The 22,744-nt window shown below is 32.8% G+C and overlaps 1 protein-coding gene across 2 annotated transcripts in view; it reads left to right on the forward strand.

Moving 5' to 3' along the window:
* Window positions 1–22,744, forward strand: part of Awh (LIM/homeobox protein arrowhead) — a 48,875-nt gene that overhangs the window by 15,732 nt on the left and 10,399 nt on the right. For both annotated transcript variants that reach the window (XM_036372401.2, XM_036372402.2), the window contains exon 2: window positions 19,769–19,950. In XM_036372401.2, the coding sequence (XP_036228294.1) occupies window positions 19,769–19,950 (182 nt within the window). The remainder of the gene's footprint in view (window positions 1–19,768; window positions 19,951–22,744) is intronic.

Below are 22,744 nucleotides of genomic sequence, written 5' to 3' on the forward strand. Positions count from 1 at the left end.
CAAAAGCAATTGAACAGCTGTTATTTTAGATGGCGGAAGAGTAAAAAGGAAATAAATTTAAAGAATTAAAAAGTGATAACTTTTCCAACGATACTTGTTTTTGAATGCTATTTCTTCAAATTATTAATTATTAATATTTATAAAAACTTTTCGAATGTTGTTTAGTAATGTTTTATGTGGTATTAATGATACTTAGAAAATCAAAATTATATGATGAGTAATTTTTATACCTTGAACAGGGTATATTAAGTTTGTCACGTAGTTTCTAATTTCCAGAAGAAAACGGCGGAGATCCAATTAAATATATATACATACATGTATATACATAAGTAAAAGTGATCATCAATACTCGAACTAGTCGCTCAGTTTTTGAGATTTCAATCTAAAATTTAACACACATTTTCTTCTCCTCAAGAAGCTGGTCTTATGTCGGAACCACCAATTTTTATCGAAAACTTTTTTTATTTGACATGTTCACGAAATTTGACACATATTATTTTCCGAGCCAACGCCCCAATCACCGAACAAATTTTTCAGATCAGATCACTATAGCCGAGAACTTGATTTGGTTCTTGTATGGAAACTTTTATTTGACACGATATCTTCACGAAATTTGTCATGAATTATTGTTCAAGGCAAGGCTAGAGTCTCGGATTATATTTTTCGAATGGGACTAGTATAGCAAATAGCTGTCATACATACAGAACGATCAAAAGCAAGTTCTGGTATGAAACCATTTTTATTTGTGAAGAGTATTTTAGCTTCAGTGCAACCGCACCGTTTCTTCTTGTTAATAAAACAAAATGACAAATGTTGTTGAAAATAGAAGTTTTAAAAATAGAAATAAAAAATTTAAAGATATTCGCTTGATTCTCTTGGAGTTTTTTCTTACACCAACGAATAATAATATTATAATAATTTAAAAAATCCAACTGGCGTTATGAATTTATAATTTTTATTTATAAAATTTTCGACATTCTAGAAATCTTGATATCGCCTCTCCGTTATTGATATCCACTTTAGTGCTGCCGTATTGCTACAACCCATGCATATGCATGTCGATTCAAATTTTTTTTCGCATACTTTGAGCTGCGCCAATGTCGATATATATTATATATATTTGTCATTTCGTAGAGTAAAATTTATTTCCCATCAACTACATCAGATTTAATCCACTGAAGCGGCAATTTCTATGCGCATAAATTTAAATTGCAAATACAGTGAACATAGACATAAAAATCATCACAAAAAACAACGCATAATAAAATTTTGACCACAACCTAGACTACATATATACATTTAATATATACTATATACGAGCGAAATGCAAATATTTTCAAAGGCAAAACATTTCACATCAATTTCACCGAAATGCGCATAAATAAACTCTACAACAAGTCCGAGTCGAGAAATATTGAGCTATAAAATTGACTTCAGCATTTAAATTGAATAAACCAAGGTGATTGGCTCATGTTGAATGGCATCTTTGAAGTACAAGCGAATTTTTTGTGTAAATTGTATCAAAAATTGTTTTTGTTTTTCAGCTGTTAATACCATTGAGTTGAGTTGTAAGCCATTTTTATTTACTCTAAAATATCTATATTGCATTGCGTAGTATAATGCATTGTTTTATCTATACAAAAAAAAACTTAAAATGATATTTTCACTAAATAGTTTTTATCAATTGATTTGCTGGTGGTTTTTAAATTATTCAATGTTGTTTAGTGTTTTATCGCCTTTTACTGAACAGCTGTTAAACTTTTGTTTAGAAATTATTATTTTTTATATTTTAAAAATACACAGTAAACTTTTTGGAAAGAAAACTTTAATATTTTCGAGTCAAACGCGATCTGCGACGTTGCCAAAGAAACGGTCCTGCAGCGATTCCGGTCTACTTCGTGATTGAAACCAATAAAAAAACTTATCTACGAACAGATATTGCCCGTACAATGATCTACGATTGAAAAATCAATAATTAATAAAAGTGACGACGTTTAAAAAAATTTGAAATTTTGGTCTCTTTTGACCTGACAAAAGTCAAATTTGATCAGATCAAAAAAATGTTTGGTCATTGCAGGAGAACAATGTATATACAGAATATGCAAAAAAAAATTTTACAGTGATCAGATCATTTCCGAGTAATCACTCAAGCAAATTCGAAAACTGCTGTTTCGAGAAATATGTGTTTAAAGATAAACTGCTGGAGATGATTGAACTGAACGGCTGTATTATAGAAGACTGTAACTCAAAAACAATTTAAGAAACCGATTTAAAATTTTAATTTGTTATTTTCAAAAGCATAGTCTATCGAATATGAAAAAAATCAATTTTTTATTAAATTTCACACGAGGTGTTAAGCTGTAATGCTGTCATGGTACATGAAATCTAGACATATCAATTTTAAAAATCAGGTTTTACAATTGATGAATTATTCGATACAATTAAATAAGTTGACGGATTTATTGACATTTAAGCTCCCACCTTTTTTTCATATAATGTTCAGAAATTTTTGGAAAAATCGCCATTGCTCTGTATTTTTGCACCACTCAGAAACTGTGTTCGCTTTCAATATATGCCATGGAAGAGGTTCTCATAATAATTATTAGCCGAAAGTATCCAAGCCAATCAGTATAGGATAGCAAAGAAAATCGTTGATTTCACAGCAATTGTTTAAACTCAAGCAAACACCTAGAAAAACTGAAATTAAAACATAGCCCAACATAACTTCCGCATTAAATATCTAATATAATTTCCAACACAAATGCCGCAAATCGATTTCCATAATATTTACATGTTTACATAAAAGCTGATTTTTAAATTCCGATTATAAATTGTACAAAATCTAGAGGCCGTTTACCGTTATTTATTCGAAACACTAATATATGCCACACAGTTTGTTGTTGTTACTGAAAGACCTCGTTGCCCACTGGTAGCCACCAAGTAGCCAACACAAGTGACAAATGACAAAAACCAACGGCCACCAGTCACCAAACTCATATTCCTAAAACAAAAAAAAAACAAAAACAAAAAAAAGACAATATTTTATTTATTACATTATTAAAAATAGCTTGTAATATATGTATATTCACGCATATTTAACAGAGCAGTGACCAAGAAAACGGCCGAAAACAAAAAAACACACACATACATATGCACAAATAGAGCAGCGATGAGTTGGCAGCCGAAAAGCGCCAGATCAAATAAACGACGCTGATATGTAAAGCATTTACATAAAATAAAGAAGTATGTATATTACACACACACATACACGCACGTACACTGATACTCGCATGTGTTAAGAAAAAAAGTTAGTTTAACAGTAGTTCGAAAATGTACAAATTTCTGCCGTGATGTTCGCTTTTAATATATGCATTCACCACTTTTACAACAAATACAATAACGCATTTTTTGTTTTTGATTTTTGTGGCCTATCGGCTTGTATAATGCAGCCGCTGCCGCTATGCCTCAATGATAAAAAAACGAGGCAACCACTAAGAAATCTGTGAGAAGGCTAGAAAGACGTTAGTGAAAGATTGGAAACATTGGTCTGAGGATGCATAATTAAGTGAGAGAAAATACGTATTAGATAGCTATTTGAAATTTAATACCGAAAAGTTGTTTATGCAAATGAGTGTTGCCACCTGTTTGCGCGAAGGTGAGTGTACACAGTGATAGTTCAGAAAGTGGCCAAGCATGAGGTGGTATAACGCAGCTGAAAACGAATGCTGATTTTCGGGATCCCGAAATGACTGTATATAAAATTTCGGAATCCCGAATTGGAAAGTTTTTTTTTCATCCATTATTTTAAATATATTATTATGCAGTGTTAGTAAAACATGTTTACTGAGAACTTCTATAGTCTAGTGTCAGTATAAACTCACCGACTGTATGAATTATTATTCAAAGCAACGCTATAATCTCCGATCAAATTATTTAAATCCACTATAGCATATAGCTGCCATACAAACTGACCGATCAAAATCCACATAATGACCCTTCCTTACCTTTTTATGCTATAAGAAATGTATATGTGAAGGTTATTATAACGTTTTTTCTTGTTTCTATAACGGATCCCATTTAATAGACTTTACCGGATTATTAAATTAATTTAAATAATTCTCAATAGTAATAAAAAACCGTTATTGATAAAAATGAATATTTCAGACAATAATATCGGTGTCAAAATTTACTACTTAAATTTTTCATTAAAAATCCCGAAATTTCGAATTCAAAACTCTGTTTCAGTACTTAAAGGTTAACTGTAGTTTATTGCCGGGTTTTTAAATAATTCATTGAAAATCCCGAAATTTCAACATCCAAATTCTGATACGAAACTTAAAGACCGTCTGCGGCACTCAGTTCTTTTAACCGCCACAGTGAAAAGTGATTACGATCATCTGAAACACGGCTACTAAATCGATCAAACACAATAAAAGCCACTGCAGCCACAACAATAACAATAGAAATAATGACACCAATTGCGATACGGTTCTTAGATGATCGAACAGTTGACGTAAACGCCAAGTTTGGTGGGAAAATATCACGAGAACAACAGCAGAAAAAATATGTTAATTTCGAAAGTAAAGAATGGCTGGAAAGTAGCGCTTGTTGTATAAATATCATGAAAGAATGATACAATACAAAAAAGTATGCGGCAATAAAAATCGGATAAGTTACAGTCGGGTATTCGGTGAAAAGATGACGCGGTACATAAATTCTGGCGTTCTGTGAATGAGCGGGCGACGCAGGCGCTTGTTTGAGTGGCCAAGCCACCGTGCAACTGACTGAAAATCAATTGAATAGCGGTAACTATGCGTTTGTGTGTGTGTGCGTGCTTGTATGCTGTGATCTTTTCAATGGTATGAATATGCATGAATTGTGCGCAACGGCCGGTAGTTACACTGTATCACTAAAGTGAGCAATAATGCAACGCGTTTGCATGCGCGAGGAGACATAAATACTAGTGTAATATTTTTTAAGTGCCTTACTCTAAGCGCACGGTGTAAAAGCAGATGTCTATACGTCTATGTGAGTGTGTGTGTGTGTGCGTTTATGCACGACGATCGACAGTATCGTCAACGCTCGCGGATCAGTATTCTTTGTGGGGGCCATAACATGTCAACACAGTCGACCAAATGTGTCCATTAAAATGTCCAAGCACCTACCTACTGTTTCAGCTTTGTGGCTTTAATGATAGCGTGTACGTGTATTTGTGTGCGCTGATCCTAGACTGTATTGCCGTTGCGGCTGCGATAATATTAAGCTTTTGCCGTTTTCTTTTGTGGTTTTTGTTGGATTTTTTGTTGTTGATTTTTTTGTTTATATTTGTGCCGCTGCTTTTGACACTTTCAGCATCTACTTGCTGACACTGTTATAAATTACGAAATATACGAGCGCGCAATCGTCGTGAGATATCATGGCTGCGGTTGCGACTGCGACTGCGTCTGCGTATTTTATGCGACTTTTCGAGAGGTGACCGGGAGCGAGTGCAATAGTCGTAAAATTTATCTTAACGCGAGTTGCTAAAACAAAAATAATTTACATATTAATTTAATGCCGATTTGTGGGGGTGCGGGGCAAGCGGCAAACGCGCTCAGCGTTGTAGGCTGTTGTGCGGGCAGAAAGCGCAGGCGAAAGCGTCAAAAAACTGAAAGCGATATAAACTCGTTTTTTCAATAATTATTTTTTGCTTGCCACACGGTTTCGCACGTTTTAGCCGCTGTGAACTGAAATACTAAATAATGCGTACAGCAGTTTTTTTAATTTGGTGCAAGAAATCTTTATATATACATACCTATATATTTATAAGGTATTAAATTAAAAAAATAACATTTCAATTTTAATCTTAAATTTTTTTTATATTTTTTAAAATTTTTTTTCTTTTATTAAGAGCGAGTGCGTTACGCGACATGCGAATGCACTGAGCGCCACAAAGTATTCATTTCACCAAGCAGTCGTTTATTGTCGTATGACTTTTGCGCATTTCGGCATTGTTGTTCATGACATAAATTAGCCCACAAAATGATTTCTGGAATCACTTGTTGAAAGCGTCAATGAGTAAAGACGCTAAGAAAAAATGCGTGTCCACCGACCGTTGCATTGCGGCTCAATGGACGTTGCGACAAATGCAGCTGTGTGCGCTGCCTGTCGCGACACGCAAAACTGTAAAATATTTTTATGGGCCACTCATCGACAGTTGGCAACGCAGGCGCGCTGCCACTTACTTTTGCAAGCAGTTTTCTTCTTCTTCTTCCTTGCACTTTTTTGTTTTTATTATGTTTTTGTTTTTTATTGCTATCAAAGATCGCCCATTTCGTGCGACAGACTGCCATCATAATATTTGCCTAGCGGCCCGTAGCGAATGTGTTTGCCTGCTTACGTCTTTGCATTTGCAAATATTAATTTCGCTAAACCTGTCAACTATGCCACGGCAGCGCCGTAAAAATATGTAAATAGTAGTAGTTGTAGTACAATATATATGTATATATATATCTACGCTCGCACTACCCTGGCTGACGTTCTCATCCGCAGTTGTTGTAGCGCTACTCAGCCTCGTAGTTGCTAGTGTCCCTTTGCGCTCGTAACAACAAAACACACGCATTATTGTTGTTGTTGTTGTTGCATTTTTAGCGATAAAAATTAATATTGCAGATAAATTTTGCGAAAACATGCTGCACACTTTGACATTAATCGGTAATTAAGCAGTTCCTCTACGCTGCTTTGTAGCTATGCCCTTTCCAGTTTTCTTTACGGCAATGCCGTGGCTCTACAATGTTCGTAGCAGCAGAAGCTGTCGCAAAAAAAAAACTTTGTTTTTATCATTTTATGTCAACGACAAAACTTCTTTATCGTTCTCAAGCGTTTTCTGCGCTGTGCTGCCATTTAGTATTTTTTATTTCACTTCACTTTTATTTACATACATATGTTTTTATTTGGATATAGACATTAGTACGGTTATTGAACTAAATAAGAGCGTCGTAACGTTTCTGGTTCGCTGCGCATTTAGAGTCAAGTGCCATTCATTAGCGCTATGATTGATGGTAACTCTGGTATATTTGAGTGCTCTCTACAAGTAGACTTAAGTATCAATATTGGGTTCTCTAAAAAAGAAAAAAGCAGGGTACTTAAGTCTAGATATCAAAGAAGAGGGTTAGATAATTGGTTTCAAAACTGAATTATAATATTTTCACCCACACGGTTTGTATATGAGAAATATTCAGCTTTAATGTTTCTCAAAGCATCCTCCAATCGGTTTTCAGAGTAGTATTCTACACTGTGCTTCTATTCAAGAAACCGTGAAGAACTGCATTTTAAAAACAAATCATGGACACAATCATAAAATTAAATATTTTGAAAATCTCAAATCTAGAGATTTTTTTAAGAGAAATCCAAAGTTTCAAACAAATTAAGCGCGAAGAAAGAGTTGTATTCACTTGCAAGTCCCTTCGCACTACTGTCGGGTCTACGTAACCGAAACTGTCAACTCGGCAGCATTCTTCGAAATTTTTTCAGGAATGCTTTCTGCCACTACAACAAAACCATCTACTTAAAAATAAAAAAAAACGCAATTTTGTGATTGAAGCATTTTAATTTTAAAAAATTTTAAGAATCTAATTTACTTTCATAGTCAGTGATTAATTTTGAAAATTTCGGATTCCCTTGATCACCGTTGCTGAACTTTAGAAAGACCTCCTAAAAAAGACAACTCAAAATGAGGAAGATGTTTTTGCTTAAAACTATCTCAAATCAAAAACCAGAAAAAATATTACAACAATAAATGAATACAGGTAATGAACGTAAGAATACTGCAAACATTTTGATTTTTGCGAAAAAATACAGTTTCAGAGTGGGGCTTAAAAGTTGAAATTATTATCAAAAAGTTATTCCTTCCATTATTACATGACAAATATATCTTAAAAAGTTGTGAAAAAATTTCTAGCCGATCGGTCCGACTCTGAAAATAGAGTTTCGAGGAAAACACGTTGTAAGTTCAGGGAGCCGATTACACCAAATTAAAAACTCTTACAAATCCCCACATATCAAATTATGTGTCGAATCTACTTCAACTTTTCAGAGAATATTTTTGGAATATGTATGTATACACCTATGTACAACTGTATAAGCAAAAAAAATTATTTTTTGAAATTCAAAAGTGTATAAAACCCCTTAAACGTCGAACTTGTGACGGTGGAATCACTAGCAAACCACTTTTCTGCAGCTGATGAAAACAGCGATCTGAATTATAATTTATTTCTGTAGTTCACATTTTCCATGCAAAATTTTAATAAAAAATGTCCTAAATAATTTTGATTAAAACATTTATCATCATCATCATTTTTACAACGAAAAACATGTTTTTAATTGTGTTTATATGTACTTAAAGCACAAGTATTTCCACAGTCAGTACACAGCACTACATTATTACACAGCTATGTTTGTGTGCATACGCTCGTATGATACAAACAACTGCCTACTATGCTCAGCTGGCCTGCGATTGGCCGACAGCAACAGTGCGTTGTCTGCTTGGCTATTGGTTGTTGCGCTGCTGCGTTGTTGCGTCGCTGGGCGTCAATGGCGCCCTAAAGTGTCGCGTAAATATTTGCTACAATAGATTAACTAAACAGTTTTTGCTTATTCTACAAAACATAATAATTCATTTTCGATGCAGCGATGCAAAACAAGAAAAAAATAAAAAGTAAACAATTGAGCATAAAAATGATCGAAATTAAGCAGAGAAAAGCGCAACCCTGTTTATATAAGATTAATATTGACAATTTTCATTAATGGAGAGAAGATTTTTTGTTACAGTTAGGAGGGCTGAGTGCGTGAGTGTAGCAAAAAATAAATAAACCAAGCATTGGAAGGTAGGTATGTAAAGGCGAAGGCACAGCCCTAATTTCGCATCACTCAGAGGGAGTAATTAAAATTAATTAAATGATTTTGCGTATTTACACAAAATCGAATTGCAAAAAATATATAAAAAAGCATTATATACATATGTATATTTATTACGAAGCTGAATGATGAGAAGTAAACAAAGAAAAATAAATTCGAATTAAGCAAACATACATATATACAAAAATCAAAAAAAATTGTTTTGCTATAAACTTACATACAAATATTGTTTGTATGTTATTCACATATACATACACATATGTATATACTAAAAAGCAAACGCTTAAATAAAGTTTAATAAAAAAGTGTGAAATGTTGCAAAATCGTTTACAGGCATCAATAAATGAAAAAAAATGGCCTCCATCGCTTGTTAAAAAAGTAGAGGAAGATAAATTGAATTAAATTTTGCCCGTGAAAGCGACATTGGCGCTTCACTTAACTATTGTTTGCGATTTTACGCTTTACTATTGTTATTGCAAAAAGGCAGGCTTTGCTCTTTCAGCGCTTATTTATTTGTGCTGTTAAAATTTTTATTTAGCGCACATAATAAAAATAAACTTGCCATAAAATGCTGCCCGCGTAAACGAAAATACTATTGAAGAGAAAAATTTAGTGAATTAAAGTTATTAATAGGTATATATACATATATGTGCATATGTACAAATGTATATTTTATGAAGGCGTAAAGCTGATTTGGTTTTTTACATATTGTGATAAATGTATACTAGAATTGGATACGAAAGTTAAAATAACAAGAAAACAAGACAAAACGTAAACTTCGGTTGCACCAAAGCTATAATACCCTTTACATATACAAAATATTCCTTAAAAGAACTTTCATCGATTAGTGCGTATGGCAGCTACATCCTATAGTAGTCATACCCTGCTCAGGGTATAAAAATGCTTGAATACATATGTACAGGTCATAAAAGAAAGTGAGACAGAATATAAAAATGATGTCTTAAACATACAATACATACAACGTGAAATGTTAAGATATATGAGTAAATTTTTTTCCATTTTTCCTTCAAGTCAACTATTGTATATGTGTAGGTAAACACCTATTCCAACTCTTTTTTAAAATTTCTTTATCTTTTTTGTTAATCTTTACAAATTTAATGTCTGCTGAAAAAAATATCCACTTTACTTGTAAGTACATGTATTAGCCGGCGTACCATATTCTCACGCTCTTTCGAGAGCTAGTACTTACGGCACACCAATAAATAATCATAAATAAAAATAGAAATCACAAATACGATTAACTCTCGTCGTCGCGATCACAATCAGCGCTTGTCACATGAAAAGCTGGCTATATTATTTTGGTGGAACACACATATCAACATACCTATAAAATAAGAAATTTATACATACATATATACAAAATGTAACGACGACACCCAACAACTTGGCGAACTTGACAACCGGACCACTGTAAATGAAGTGATCGCCTCGGCATTGCATGATGCGTGAATTTTTAGTAAGATGATTTTTATTATCTTTACGAGCACAATGCGCGTATAACCTCAAGCAGTTTGGTGCCCCTGGCCCTGGCTGATATTTTAACTGTGTGACAGTGTTCAATATTGATGACGAATCGCTTTGTCATTATTGATGATCACTCAATTTGCGCAATGATATGTCATATGCCGAGGGGATGTCATCAATTCCAAGCCATAAGCAGACCATTGAGCTTCACTTTTACACCACTACACTCATACACACATATGTACATCGTTTGTTTAATAATCAATCTTTCGTTTAAAAAGTAGTATACACACACACACATACTGTTGAATAGTTATTACTTTATATGTATGTATATTTCACTTTCTCGTCATTTACTTCGCTTTGCTTGAAATCAGAGCAACCGGCTTGTGGAACTGTGGAAAATAGGCGTAACAAAACCCGACACTAAACAAAGCCGGTAGGCTCAAGAGTGCGTAACAAAGCAGCGACACTAATACGTATTTATTTTACAGTGAAAATTTCTACTGATCATGTGTGCTTTTTTATGTCGTGAAGCATTCTTCTGGCTACCATTGAATGAAGAAAAGTTTCAAAACGGTAGCATTTAGCTTTCAATTCCCACAGTATTAGGAAAATAGCTTACAAGGTAATATTAATAAAATGGTCGAAACAGAATGACAGTCGGTCATTTAAAAAGATACTATGGTTACTAAACTAGCTCAACGTGTCTAAAAAAAATACAAAGTAAGATTAAGGTTTATAAGGAAACTTTCAGTTTTATGATGCTCGACGGTACTACTGTCAAATCGCATATAAGATATAATATATCACCTTTCTCCAGGACCAGCTTTTTGTCAAATATGTATGTTATTCGAAATATAAATGATCCTGTCCTGTAAATTCTAAGCTGTCTTTGAATGGGTAATGAGTTTTTGCGATTAATACTCAAATGGACCCAAGTTCTGTAAAGTAGAACTGAGCGTAGAATATCATGACGCAAGTCTAATCTCTACAACTCGGCGATCTTCATAAGAAGTATTTATTAGAATTGATATTAACTTGCGAAACTTTTGGCACTAGGTGGTAGTTTCTTAATAATTTTTGTTTAAAGAATTAGTATGACCAATACAAGAAGGAAACTAATTGTAAAGACAACCTGTGACTTAATATATTACGGTAGGCAACCGGAACTAGAAAAGTATACAACAGTTATGCTCCCGTTCAGAGCCAATAGTGAAAGAGAAAATTAGTAGTTAGATATTTTAGTTCCTAGTCTATACAATTGCCACTCTTTTTTAATTAATATCTTTGAATTCGGCAGCTTCCTTCAGAGAAGTGTGCACTCACTCCGATAGCAAAGCTGCAGTACTAGTCTTGAGCTCGCTGACTTGTCAAAAAAAGTATGACCTCTTTATCAATATCTTCAAGCCACTTTGTTATCCGACTTCTTTGGGTGCGGGGTCACAGTAGAATCGCTTGAAACTGCGAAGCCGATGAGCTTGCTAGAGATGGCACTCGTACCCCAAAGCTCTAGTGTTGGATCTATGGACCTCCCATGAGCTTGGCAAGCGTTGGTCGATAATCAAAACGTGTGTGGCTACGCGATCTTTCTGGCTCAAAGAGGAGTGGTTAGTCGATCTATAAGAATGTGGTGATCCATATCTAGGAATTTTGGGAATCACAAAGGAACAGCGTCCACAGCTGCCTAAGTGGGATCCTGCGTTACTTTTGCTGCGAGGGTCAGTCCTACGACCTAATCAACCTAACCTCGATCTCTATATAAGTGCCAATGGCTTTTGTTGTTATACTTGTATTTTGCGGTTGCAGCGAGTGTTTTTTGCGGCTTTCTTATAACATAACGGAGGTAATAAGTGAAGTGAAAAATATTCATTAAATCTAAAACTCTTGAAATTCCAAAACCCACTCCAGATCCTATCTAAAGATATTTATTTTGGTAGCAAACAACATATTTTATGGCTTTAAATTATGTAAATATTATATTATTAATAATATGAAATATTGCATAATGTATCGATAACTAATTTTATTACATTAGAACATTTCCTACAAGTGTATATATACAAATAAACATAGGTATGTGTATTCACACTATTTATTGTAATGTTTAAACTTTTATTAGATAATAAAAGTGTAGATTTATGTAATTCTAGTATTTCCATATTTGTTTCGTTTGCTCGTGTATTTATGACCTTCCCAGAACATCTTTTCCTTCATTGTATTCTCTAATTTATTCATTACTTTTGCGCTTGCTGTTTTTATAACATTTATAAAATTTCATTTTATTACACTTGCACTGAAGTTGTTTTTTATTGCTTTCCATGTACGATGAAGATCATATAGATACATGGATACATAGATACATAGGTACGCGTATGTGTGTGACTTGTCAATTTTATTACACCTTCGATAAGTTTATATTTCATTACCAAAGTCAGTTTTATTGAAGTGCGAGAAAGTGAACAAACACACACACACACATATTGTATATACACTATATACACACATACTTGGTGCATAACTGCTGCAATAGCGTGGCTATAAATTCAGCGAAGGTTCTTGCTGCAAGATTTTTATATTCACAGATATTTATACATTTTAATAGCTACAAGGTATAATTTGTATGTTTACACTCCATTTTTTATATTTTTTATTAGCAATATTTATGTTTACATACATGTTATATACATTTTAGCTTACAAAGGTCAAGGCCATGTAGTGTATATAATTTTTGTAGCATAGCGTGGGAATGCAATATCACGTGAGATGTGCTCTGGAAAGTAAAAAAGTGCTCTCTGTTTTCTTCAGAAAACATGAACTCAATCTTAAATGTTTTAAAAATTTTAATATTTTAAAATTTGTCATCAAATTCTTGCACTCATACATTTTACTGGCGGAAACTTTTTTTTCCTCGCAAAAAGTGAGCTCTTTTGCTTCTACTAACAATAGCATCAAAAAGTGTTTATGTACATATTTTTAAAAATCATGAAAATATTATTTCAGAACAGACCCCTTTATGCTTTCTGGGATATTAAGTGTCAACCGATTTTTAAAAGTCTTAGAGAGACTCAGACGACTAGATATTTGATTAATCCGCACACTTTTTTCAAGGATTGTATAAAATTAGTGTGAAATGAATTCCTTTAATAATTTTTTTATGTAGTTTTCTTGGATACATCCTTAGTAAACTTTTCTCAAATAAACTATCCTACAAAACTATTCAACAAAAATAGTTCATATATCTATATCTATATCTATATCTATATCTATATCTATATCTATATCTATATCTATATCTATATCTATATCTATATCTATATCTATATCTATATCTATATCTATATCTATATCTATATCTATATCTATATCTATATCTATATCTATATCTATATCTATATCTATATCTATATCTATATCTATATCTATATCTATATCTATATCTATATCTATATCTATATCTATATCTATATCTATATCTATATCTATATCTATATCTATATCTATATCTATATCTATATCTATATCTATATCTATATCTATATCTATATCTATATCTATATCTATATCTATATCTATATCTATATCTATATCTATATCTTTATCTATATTAGGGTGAGTCAAAAAACGAATGTTTACGCTTCGTACTCGGAAAAATTGGTTGATAGACACCTCTAAACAAAGCTAATAGTTTTCTGTTTTTTTTTCTTATTATCAGATAGAAAAATTCGTATCTCGCTTGCAACTACTTGAAAAATATCTCGTTTCATAAATTTTGTAGAAAACTTAATGCTCTACGAAATGGTCTTTAATTTTATTTGTTTTTTTGCTTTGAATTTTATAATTCAATGAAAGAAAAACATTTTAAATTGCAAAGCTCATAGTCTTGTAGGAAATTTTCTCGTTCGTTTCGATTGTTTTGACGCACCCCAATCTATATCTATATTTCTATTCCATAAATTTAAATGAAATGGGTTGGAGCCCAATATGCTAATTTCTTGCATTTCAAAGCTACAAAAAGGTGTTTATAATTGCACTGTATAATGAAAACGCACTTAATATTTTTATATTTATATATTAGTATATTGATATTTATTAGTATGCATATAAACAGTAAATTGGCGCTAATTGAAAGTAAGCGCTTTATAAACAAAAAATAACTTACTTAATCGAAATTAATAACATGTCTATATATTTGAAAGAACACGTGCTTAAACACACAAACGTACTCACACACCTAATTTGTCAACACCCAACAAACATAAGCAACTTTTTGCAAACTTCTGAAAATTTTTAACAAACGAGACCATTTTCCATTTTTTTTTCGAATTTCTTGTATTGTAGATAAAACCTGATTTCACTGTAGTCTTTGCTAAACAAAATTTTTCAACAGTACGCTTTATTCTTAAATTGAGGAAAAAGTTTTAAAAAATTGTGAACACAGCTATTTCTCAACTTGAGCTTTCATTTGACTCAGGTCTAAAAGTTTATTGGGCATAACCCCACACGCCCGCTACCGCAGAGGCACAGTGACACTTCAAAGTGACGCGCAGCAACACCAAGCGAGTAGAACCTGTTAAAAATTCTGCCCGAACGAGAGCGAAGCTTTGATGTTGAGCTACAGAGAAATGCATGTTAATTTAATATATTTATGTATGTGTGTATATGTCTGCGGCCAAGTTGGTTACTAAGTACACGTATTTGTTGTTAAACTGACAAATTTTTACTGTTTACCGTCGAACGTGAATAGCTGCTAGAGCAAACAATGGTGAGCGGTAAAGATCAAAAAACAATTTTAAATCGACAAAAGCGAAGAAAAAGGTAAGAAAAAGCAGCGACGACGCGTAGGACAACGGTGTTGGATATAGCAGCGATAACTACAGCGACGACTTACTTAATCGATGCGGCTTTGTGATTCGAGAAAAGCTAAACAATAACAAATATAGATATAAAATAACAACAACAAAAAAACAACACAACGTGATAAATATGTATGAAATGGCAACGTAGCGCAACGAATCTAAAGCGAGTGTACTGGATGGAAGTGCCTCTAGTTGCTAGAAGCAGAAGTTTAAATGAATGTGCGCTTGTTTCTGTGTATGTGTGTGGTAAAGCATGAGATGACTTTTGAGGTTGCAGCTGAATTGCTGGGCGTTTGCATTGATGTGAAAACAACTGTTAAAATATCTGTGACGAAACGTTTTTTTTTTTCGATTTTACCCGCCTCAAACGAGTCGCTGCCTACTGCAGACGCGCATATACAGAGGGGAGGCAGACAATTTCATATCATTTCATTATTCTCGTTTTTTTTTTGTTTTTGCACAAATCATTCTTGACAGCGGCAATATGGTGAAGTCACTACTCGCACAAGTGCTGTTTAGCATCACAATGCGAGGATACAAGCATATGAATAATTTTGACACGTAACGGCATACACGCGCACATACACATACACAATTTATATATGCATATGTATGTGTGTATGTTTTGTGGTACGCGCTTAAGTGCGGAGGGTTCAAACTCACCGCAGCCAGCAACCGCAGCAAATCGCTCCTGTTTACACGCAGGATAACACAGCAGTAAAACCAACAGCAATAGCAACAGTTTACGAATTGTCATATACAAAATGGTTTTTCAATTAGTATTACCAACATAGCACGGCGCCATGAGTGCGCATGCGCAAGGCAGCCATACAGGCGAGATATGTAAACTAACAAATGGCGATACAGACAATGCAGTTGGCAATGCAAAAGTCATGCTTCTATGCCCACCAAACATGTCAAAATTATTTATTACATCACAAACCCAGACCATTTGAGGCGACCCCTTAGCAAAAAACAACAACTAAAGTAGACAACAGAAACAAAACCAACAAGCAAATTGTATAAAAAAAAAACACGGTGGTAATAAAATTCCAACTCATAGCCATTGCTGGCGCTTTATTGTCACACAGGATAATAAAGGGAAGTAGGCAGGATGGCAGCAAACCAATGAACACAGTAGTGGCCATAGAAAAAGCTATATACATACATAATTGCGTGGAATTATGAGTGGTAAAAATATACGTACATATATTTATGGGAAGTTATTTTTATTGTTTACAGTGTGTTCCGAAGTGTTTTTATATTTATCAAGAAAAGGTTATGTTTTATATATATCCACTTGTGAATTTAAAAAAATTGATTTTTGTTTTGGCTTATATATCGATATTTATATTATATTATATTTGAGAATATGGTAATCTTCGGAAATTTTAAGTTGACCCGGCAAATACAATCGGAGGCATGAACTTATTTATAAGACTTTTTTAACTTAGTGTGATCGGCTCACAAAACTTCAAATATGTTTTTCTCGAAACACCGTTTTCAAACTCGGTAAGAAAAATTTCTCTGAAATGGCTGGAGCAATTGACCTCAAATTTCACACGACCTTCTGAGATATATGTATCATTTATTTAAGGAATAAGGTTTCTACTAATAATTTTCATTATTTGAGCTGTTCTGAATAGTAAATTTTTTAACAAAAAACGACTTTCTTGTAAAGTCGCCATTTTGTTAAAAATCAACATTTCAATGAGTCTTTTGATCATTACCTGATATTATATATAGTAAAAATAAATTTATTTGATTTATTTTTTAGATAATTTTAAATAGAAAAATGTTCCTCATACAAAATTTTGCAAAATGAATTATTAAAATTCTTTCATTTTTTTAGTTCATGGCAGAATTTTCTCTAAAATAAATTTTTTTAAATTTTCTTTTAAAATTCATTTTCGACACAGGTCAAAAATACTTTGTAAGATTAATATTTTGAGTCACTGTACTTTTATATTTGTTTTTCGCTTTTGTGTGGCCGCAAATACTTTTAGATACCACTGGATCTGTCAGCTCAAAAACTAGTGTGCGCGTTATCAATAACACGCGATCAAACATAAAGAAGTAGCAATAAAAAATACAAATACATGAAAATATTAAGTGTCACCCGAGAACATGGTGGACGTCAACTAGCTCAGAGTCCGTAATATGCATGTATACATATGTAAATATAAATCGTGTTCACACGTAGCTATGCTTTAGGAGTATCCTCGTCACTCTGCTTATTTAAATATTGTCAAATGTTGTGGAGCTCAACATAATGGCTTCAGTCCCTCAATGTTTGTGGTTGTTGTGGTTAATATTATTCGAAAATCATTTTTCGTCCTTGTGTGATAACCTCCTTCCTTCTGATATTATATACGTACATATGTTCCTCACATTTTCTAAAACTTTCAGTGCGTAAGATTCTGTTTTGGGCTTAAGGTTTTAGTAAATCAAAGTTACAGGGCAACCCTTATTGGGTTCTTTATGAGTTTTTCTAGAATATAAAAGAACCTCACTTAATCAAAAAAGTAAATCTGAAAAGCTATACACAATTCTTTAAAATCTCATGGTATTGTACTCCTAATATCAGATACTTAGTGACTTATATTTGGTAATTTAATCTAATGAATCTTCTAGGAGATCTTTAAAAATTACAAAAGGGGGAATATATTAGTGTATTCATTACTTTTTCAAGAAATGAGATCGTTCCTTCATAGTTTTGAGCACTAAGAAAACTGATTCCTTAATAATATAGAGAAGTCTATTATATGGGGGAACAATGTTTATATGTATTGCACTAATATACATAAATAATAAATAAATACAATACATAAAAAAAACTTTGAAATATTTTCAACCCCATTTAGCTAATGGTCGAAACATCATAAATAACGCTGAGCGCCAATTATAAAAATAAAAATAAAAAATTTAAAAATATATAAAAGTATAAAAAATTAAAAACATAAATATATATAAAAATTCAAAGGCAACACACAAATATAAAAACAAATTTATAACCTACCAGAAATTTGAATATTTACGACTGAATTTGCTACTTTAAATGTGTGTCGATAACACAAAGTTCGTTATTAGCATTTAAGTATAAAATATTATATTTTGAACTTTAAAATCCGCCGATGCAATAACCGCGCCAAGTGATTGCCAGCAAAAGTCAACAACATTTCCAAATGTAATTAACATAAAAAGTTTCGAATTTATGTTCCAATTTGAATTTAATGAAATGTTTAAAGCCAAAAGCCTATTGTTGTCCCAATTTATGGGAAAGATGGGTGAAGGTTTAAGTATGTGTTTTCTTATAAGAATCGCCAGAGCAACTATTGATATATATATATATATTCTACTCATTATATCTTATATACCTCTCATAACTGTATAATAAAGACATTGAGCGCTCTGGAGTTAAATTATAATTTTCCGAATAACTACCGTTACTTTGTGTAAATATTTTAATGTTCTTCGTTTTACCACCTTCGGAGTATTCGCATAATCTCATATACATATGTACATATACTCTAGCTAATAAAGACATTGAGCGCTCTGGAGTTAAATTATAATTTTCCGAATAACTACCGTTACTTTGTGTAAATATTTTAATGTTCTTCGTTTTACCACCTTCGGAGTATTCGCATAATCTCATATACATATGTACATATACTCTAGCTTATTACGATTTTACATGCACAATTATACATTTCTATGGAGTCTAGACCTCTGCTCTTCGTTTAAGCCAAGATTAACATTTTTGTTTGTTTAGCAAAGTTTGTGCAACATTTAGCTGCTTCATAAATATTCGTAATCCTTTATGAAGCTAATAAAGAAACTCTTACACATGAGAAGATTAAACCATAAACAACAACTAAATGAGGAATCAACGACTTCGCCAACTTCACATGCCACATAAAAATCACGAACGCTGCCGACGGCTAAATGCCAACGTTCTAATGAATATGCAGTGATTCCACAGTTATACCATAAATTTATGTTTTTGCTCTCTCTCTTACTCATTCTCTATTGCAGAAAACATAAATTTATAACAGTTGTATTTCTTAACGGAATTGAGCTTGGTTATATTAACGATAAAAAATTGCCTTATCGTTCGGGAGTTACAATCGCTGATTTGACAACAATTTTTTTATAAAACTGTTATTTTTATTTAGAAGTCTTCGCATTATTTCGTTTATGACGTCACGACGAAAATATATTTCTGTCAAACGCACTCCACAAAAGTAACTGTAACAAACCGTCGTAAACTCTATTTTTATCGTTCTTGTTTTTCTTACTCCTTCTATGTTTCTATACGGACTTACATTTCTAGTTTAGAAGTGGCTGAATCCAAATGACTTTTTATTGAATGACTTGAATTTTAGATTAACCACAATTTTAACTTCATACCGGCTTAGAATCCCCAAAATCCCTCTTATTTACAAATCACTTTAGATTTGTATTTAATTTCGCCACTAAATAAATTCACAATATAAAATACTAAATATTTCTTTATCTTCTTATTACAGACTGAGCTGCGTTCATGCGCGGCGTGTGGGGAGCCAATCTCGGATCGGTTTTTTCTCGAGGTTGGCGGTTGTTCGTGGCATGCCACCTGTTTGCGCTGCTGCATCTGTCAATGCCCGCTCGACCGACAGCAATCGTGTTTCATCCGCGAACGGCAAGTCTATTGTAAAGCAGACTATGGCAAGTAAGTATGAAACGGCAGTGCAAAAGAGAATTACAAACACATACATATGTATGGTATATGAACATATGTAGAGATATAAATTTATGTGCATACCCATATACAATAAATATTATATAATAAATTCCATGTTTGTGCTAAAAAGTATGTAACTGTGTAGTGTGGGAATTTATTAAGGCAAAATAGGTATCATGCCGAAAGTGTCGAGATTTGGTTTTTTTATTTTTATATAATATATCAATTGAAAAAAATATATTATACTACTATATTTGGCATTTGGAAATTTTGTATAATTAATGTATATATTTTTTAACCGCTATTTTATTTGGAACTTGTCCTTCTGACCCCTAAGGAAATAAAGTGTGCAAAAACTAGCATATCTTCAGATTTCAAATTTATATTTTAAATATATTTTTAATACAACAGAAATATACATATATATATCAAAGATATACATATGTGGATTTATGTACATATATGAAATATGAAAATACTCTTAAGGTGATTTTTTTACCAAAAAAAATTGTAAGCTATTACTTAAATTAAACTTAAAAAAACTTCTTTACGCTGTAAAAAATTTATTTGGCTATTTTTACAATGAAAAAAATGTAACAAAGAGTTTGTTTGAAATTTGTGTTTCCAATGGAATTACGGCTACGTAATCGTTGAAAATTTTGCAAAAGTATTTTGGGGAGTTGAGTGACAGCAAGCATTCAGCGAAGGTCGTGAAGTCATCGAAAACTTGCGAGTCGTTCAATCACCTCTGTTAAAGACGAAAACATCGAACAAGTAGTCGTTGTATTGGCATCAGAGAGATAGCAGAGAATATCGACATCTACGGATCGACTTGGGTATTAAGCCTATCAATCCCAGATAGTTAATGACGCAACATACAGCAAATGCTTCATTACTGGTGACGAGACGTTGATTTATGAATATGACGTCGAAACTGTCCAACAATCTAGCGAGTGGCGCTCCAAAAATTAACCGATATTGAAATTCGCTGAAGTCACTGAAGACCATCCCAGTCGAAGGTTATTAAGCTTAAGTGTATGGAAAAATGTATTAAACGTTGGCATGCTTGTATCAGCTTAGGAATCTATTTTACAAGTTATAATAAAGATTTTTATTGAAATACGTGAAAATTTGTATATATTTTTACAATTCGGATCAAATTTGATCAGAAGTTATATCGCACTTTTTCGATTGTAAAACTTCAAATCTCAAGAAATTTGTAAAATAATTTTATTTTTTCAAAAAATTTTCTTTTTGTGAATGTATACTGAAAGTATTTTTAATAAGTTAAAATTTTTAGCTTTCTGAGGAAAATTTCAATTATAAAACTACGAAGAAATTAAGATTTTGAAATTGATTTTATTTTTTTTTTTGGGAATTTCTTTGAAAATTATTGTCAAACTTTCGGTAAAATTCACTTCAGCGAATTTTTTATGCTTTAATTGGTATGTGTTTTCATAAGTGACTGGACAAATATATTAGAAACAACAGCTACAAACAGAAAACATTCAATAATTATCATTGTTCGTGATATTTGTATGCATTTATATTTATGTCACCTTAAAAGGAAACCATATACTCAGGTGTCAGATAAATATTTTCCCACACTCCCTAAAATATAAACGAGTTAATACTATATATACATATGTACATGCATACATTTATGTATATGCCAAAAGTATGATATGAAAATATTTTCTAAACTTTTAAATGTAACGCAGCTAAGAGCATTTGATTCAACACTTTAAGCTTAAAAATAAATAAGAACGCAAAGAAATAAAATAAACACAAAAACTTATATAAATATATACATACATACGCATGCTTGTGTGTGGAAGTGTAAAGAAAACAAAAGCAAAAACAAAATAATATTAAATGCAAAGCTAGTAATGTTCATAAAGTAGATTTTCGCTTCGATTTGCCTTTCATTCGCTTCAACTACTATGTGTGCTTGTTTATTTTTGTTTTTGTATTAAGCATGTTTATTTAACTTTATTTTTCGTGTTTTTTCACACACTATCTATCTACTGTCACTTTGAATTTTCAATTCCATTGAGTGGCATGAGTTGGTACAATTACGCTCCGTCGCGGAAGGTGTCCCCAAAGTCGGCGGCTGCGCCTCTGCTGCGACCTTTACAGCAGCAATGTCCCCACGGACCAGTGGACTACAACCGAGCAATCGCACACACACACACACATACATACGTTTGTTTGTATGTATAAACAATGACACATATGTACCTGCCGAGTTGACTGCTGGGCCAAGGCAGTAAGGCAGTGCTCCAAGCAGTGCACGCTTGTTGTTGTACTAAAAGAGATGAAACGAAAATGACTGATGCTGTTGTAAAAATATTTATTTTTCAAGCTAAGAATTTTAAGTTGACTGTTGTTGTCATTCATGCTGCTGATATCGATGGTGTTGCTGTTGTTGTTGTTGCACAAACGTGACTGTCGCACTAAACAAGCGACCAACTAAGAATAACACAGCATAAATATTGTTGCTTTAATATTCGTTTTTTTCCAACTTCTATCTATAAGATACACAATCGAGTCATTGATGCAGATGTCGCCAAAGCGATTGAGCGCATACACACGCACCATCGAATGTAGCTGCCAGCTGAGGTGTACGCTGCCGAATCCGGATCGGCGCATTATAAACTGCAGACTCATTTCGAAAAGTGTCAAGTGTGACGAGTTGGACAGTGTTGAACATAAATACACAATATGCATATGTGTGTGTGTGTGCGCTTGTAGGCCAAAATGTCAATACAGACACACGTAC

This window comes from Bactrocera oleae, chromosome 6 (assembly GCF_042242935.1).
Source record: "Bactrocera oleae isolate idBacOlea1 chromosome 6, idBacOlea1, whole genome shotgun sequence".
In the NCBI taxonomy this organism is placed as follows: domain Eukaryota; kingdom Metazoa; phylum Arthropoda; class Insecta; order Diptera; family Tephritidae; genus Bactrocera; species Bactrocera oleae.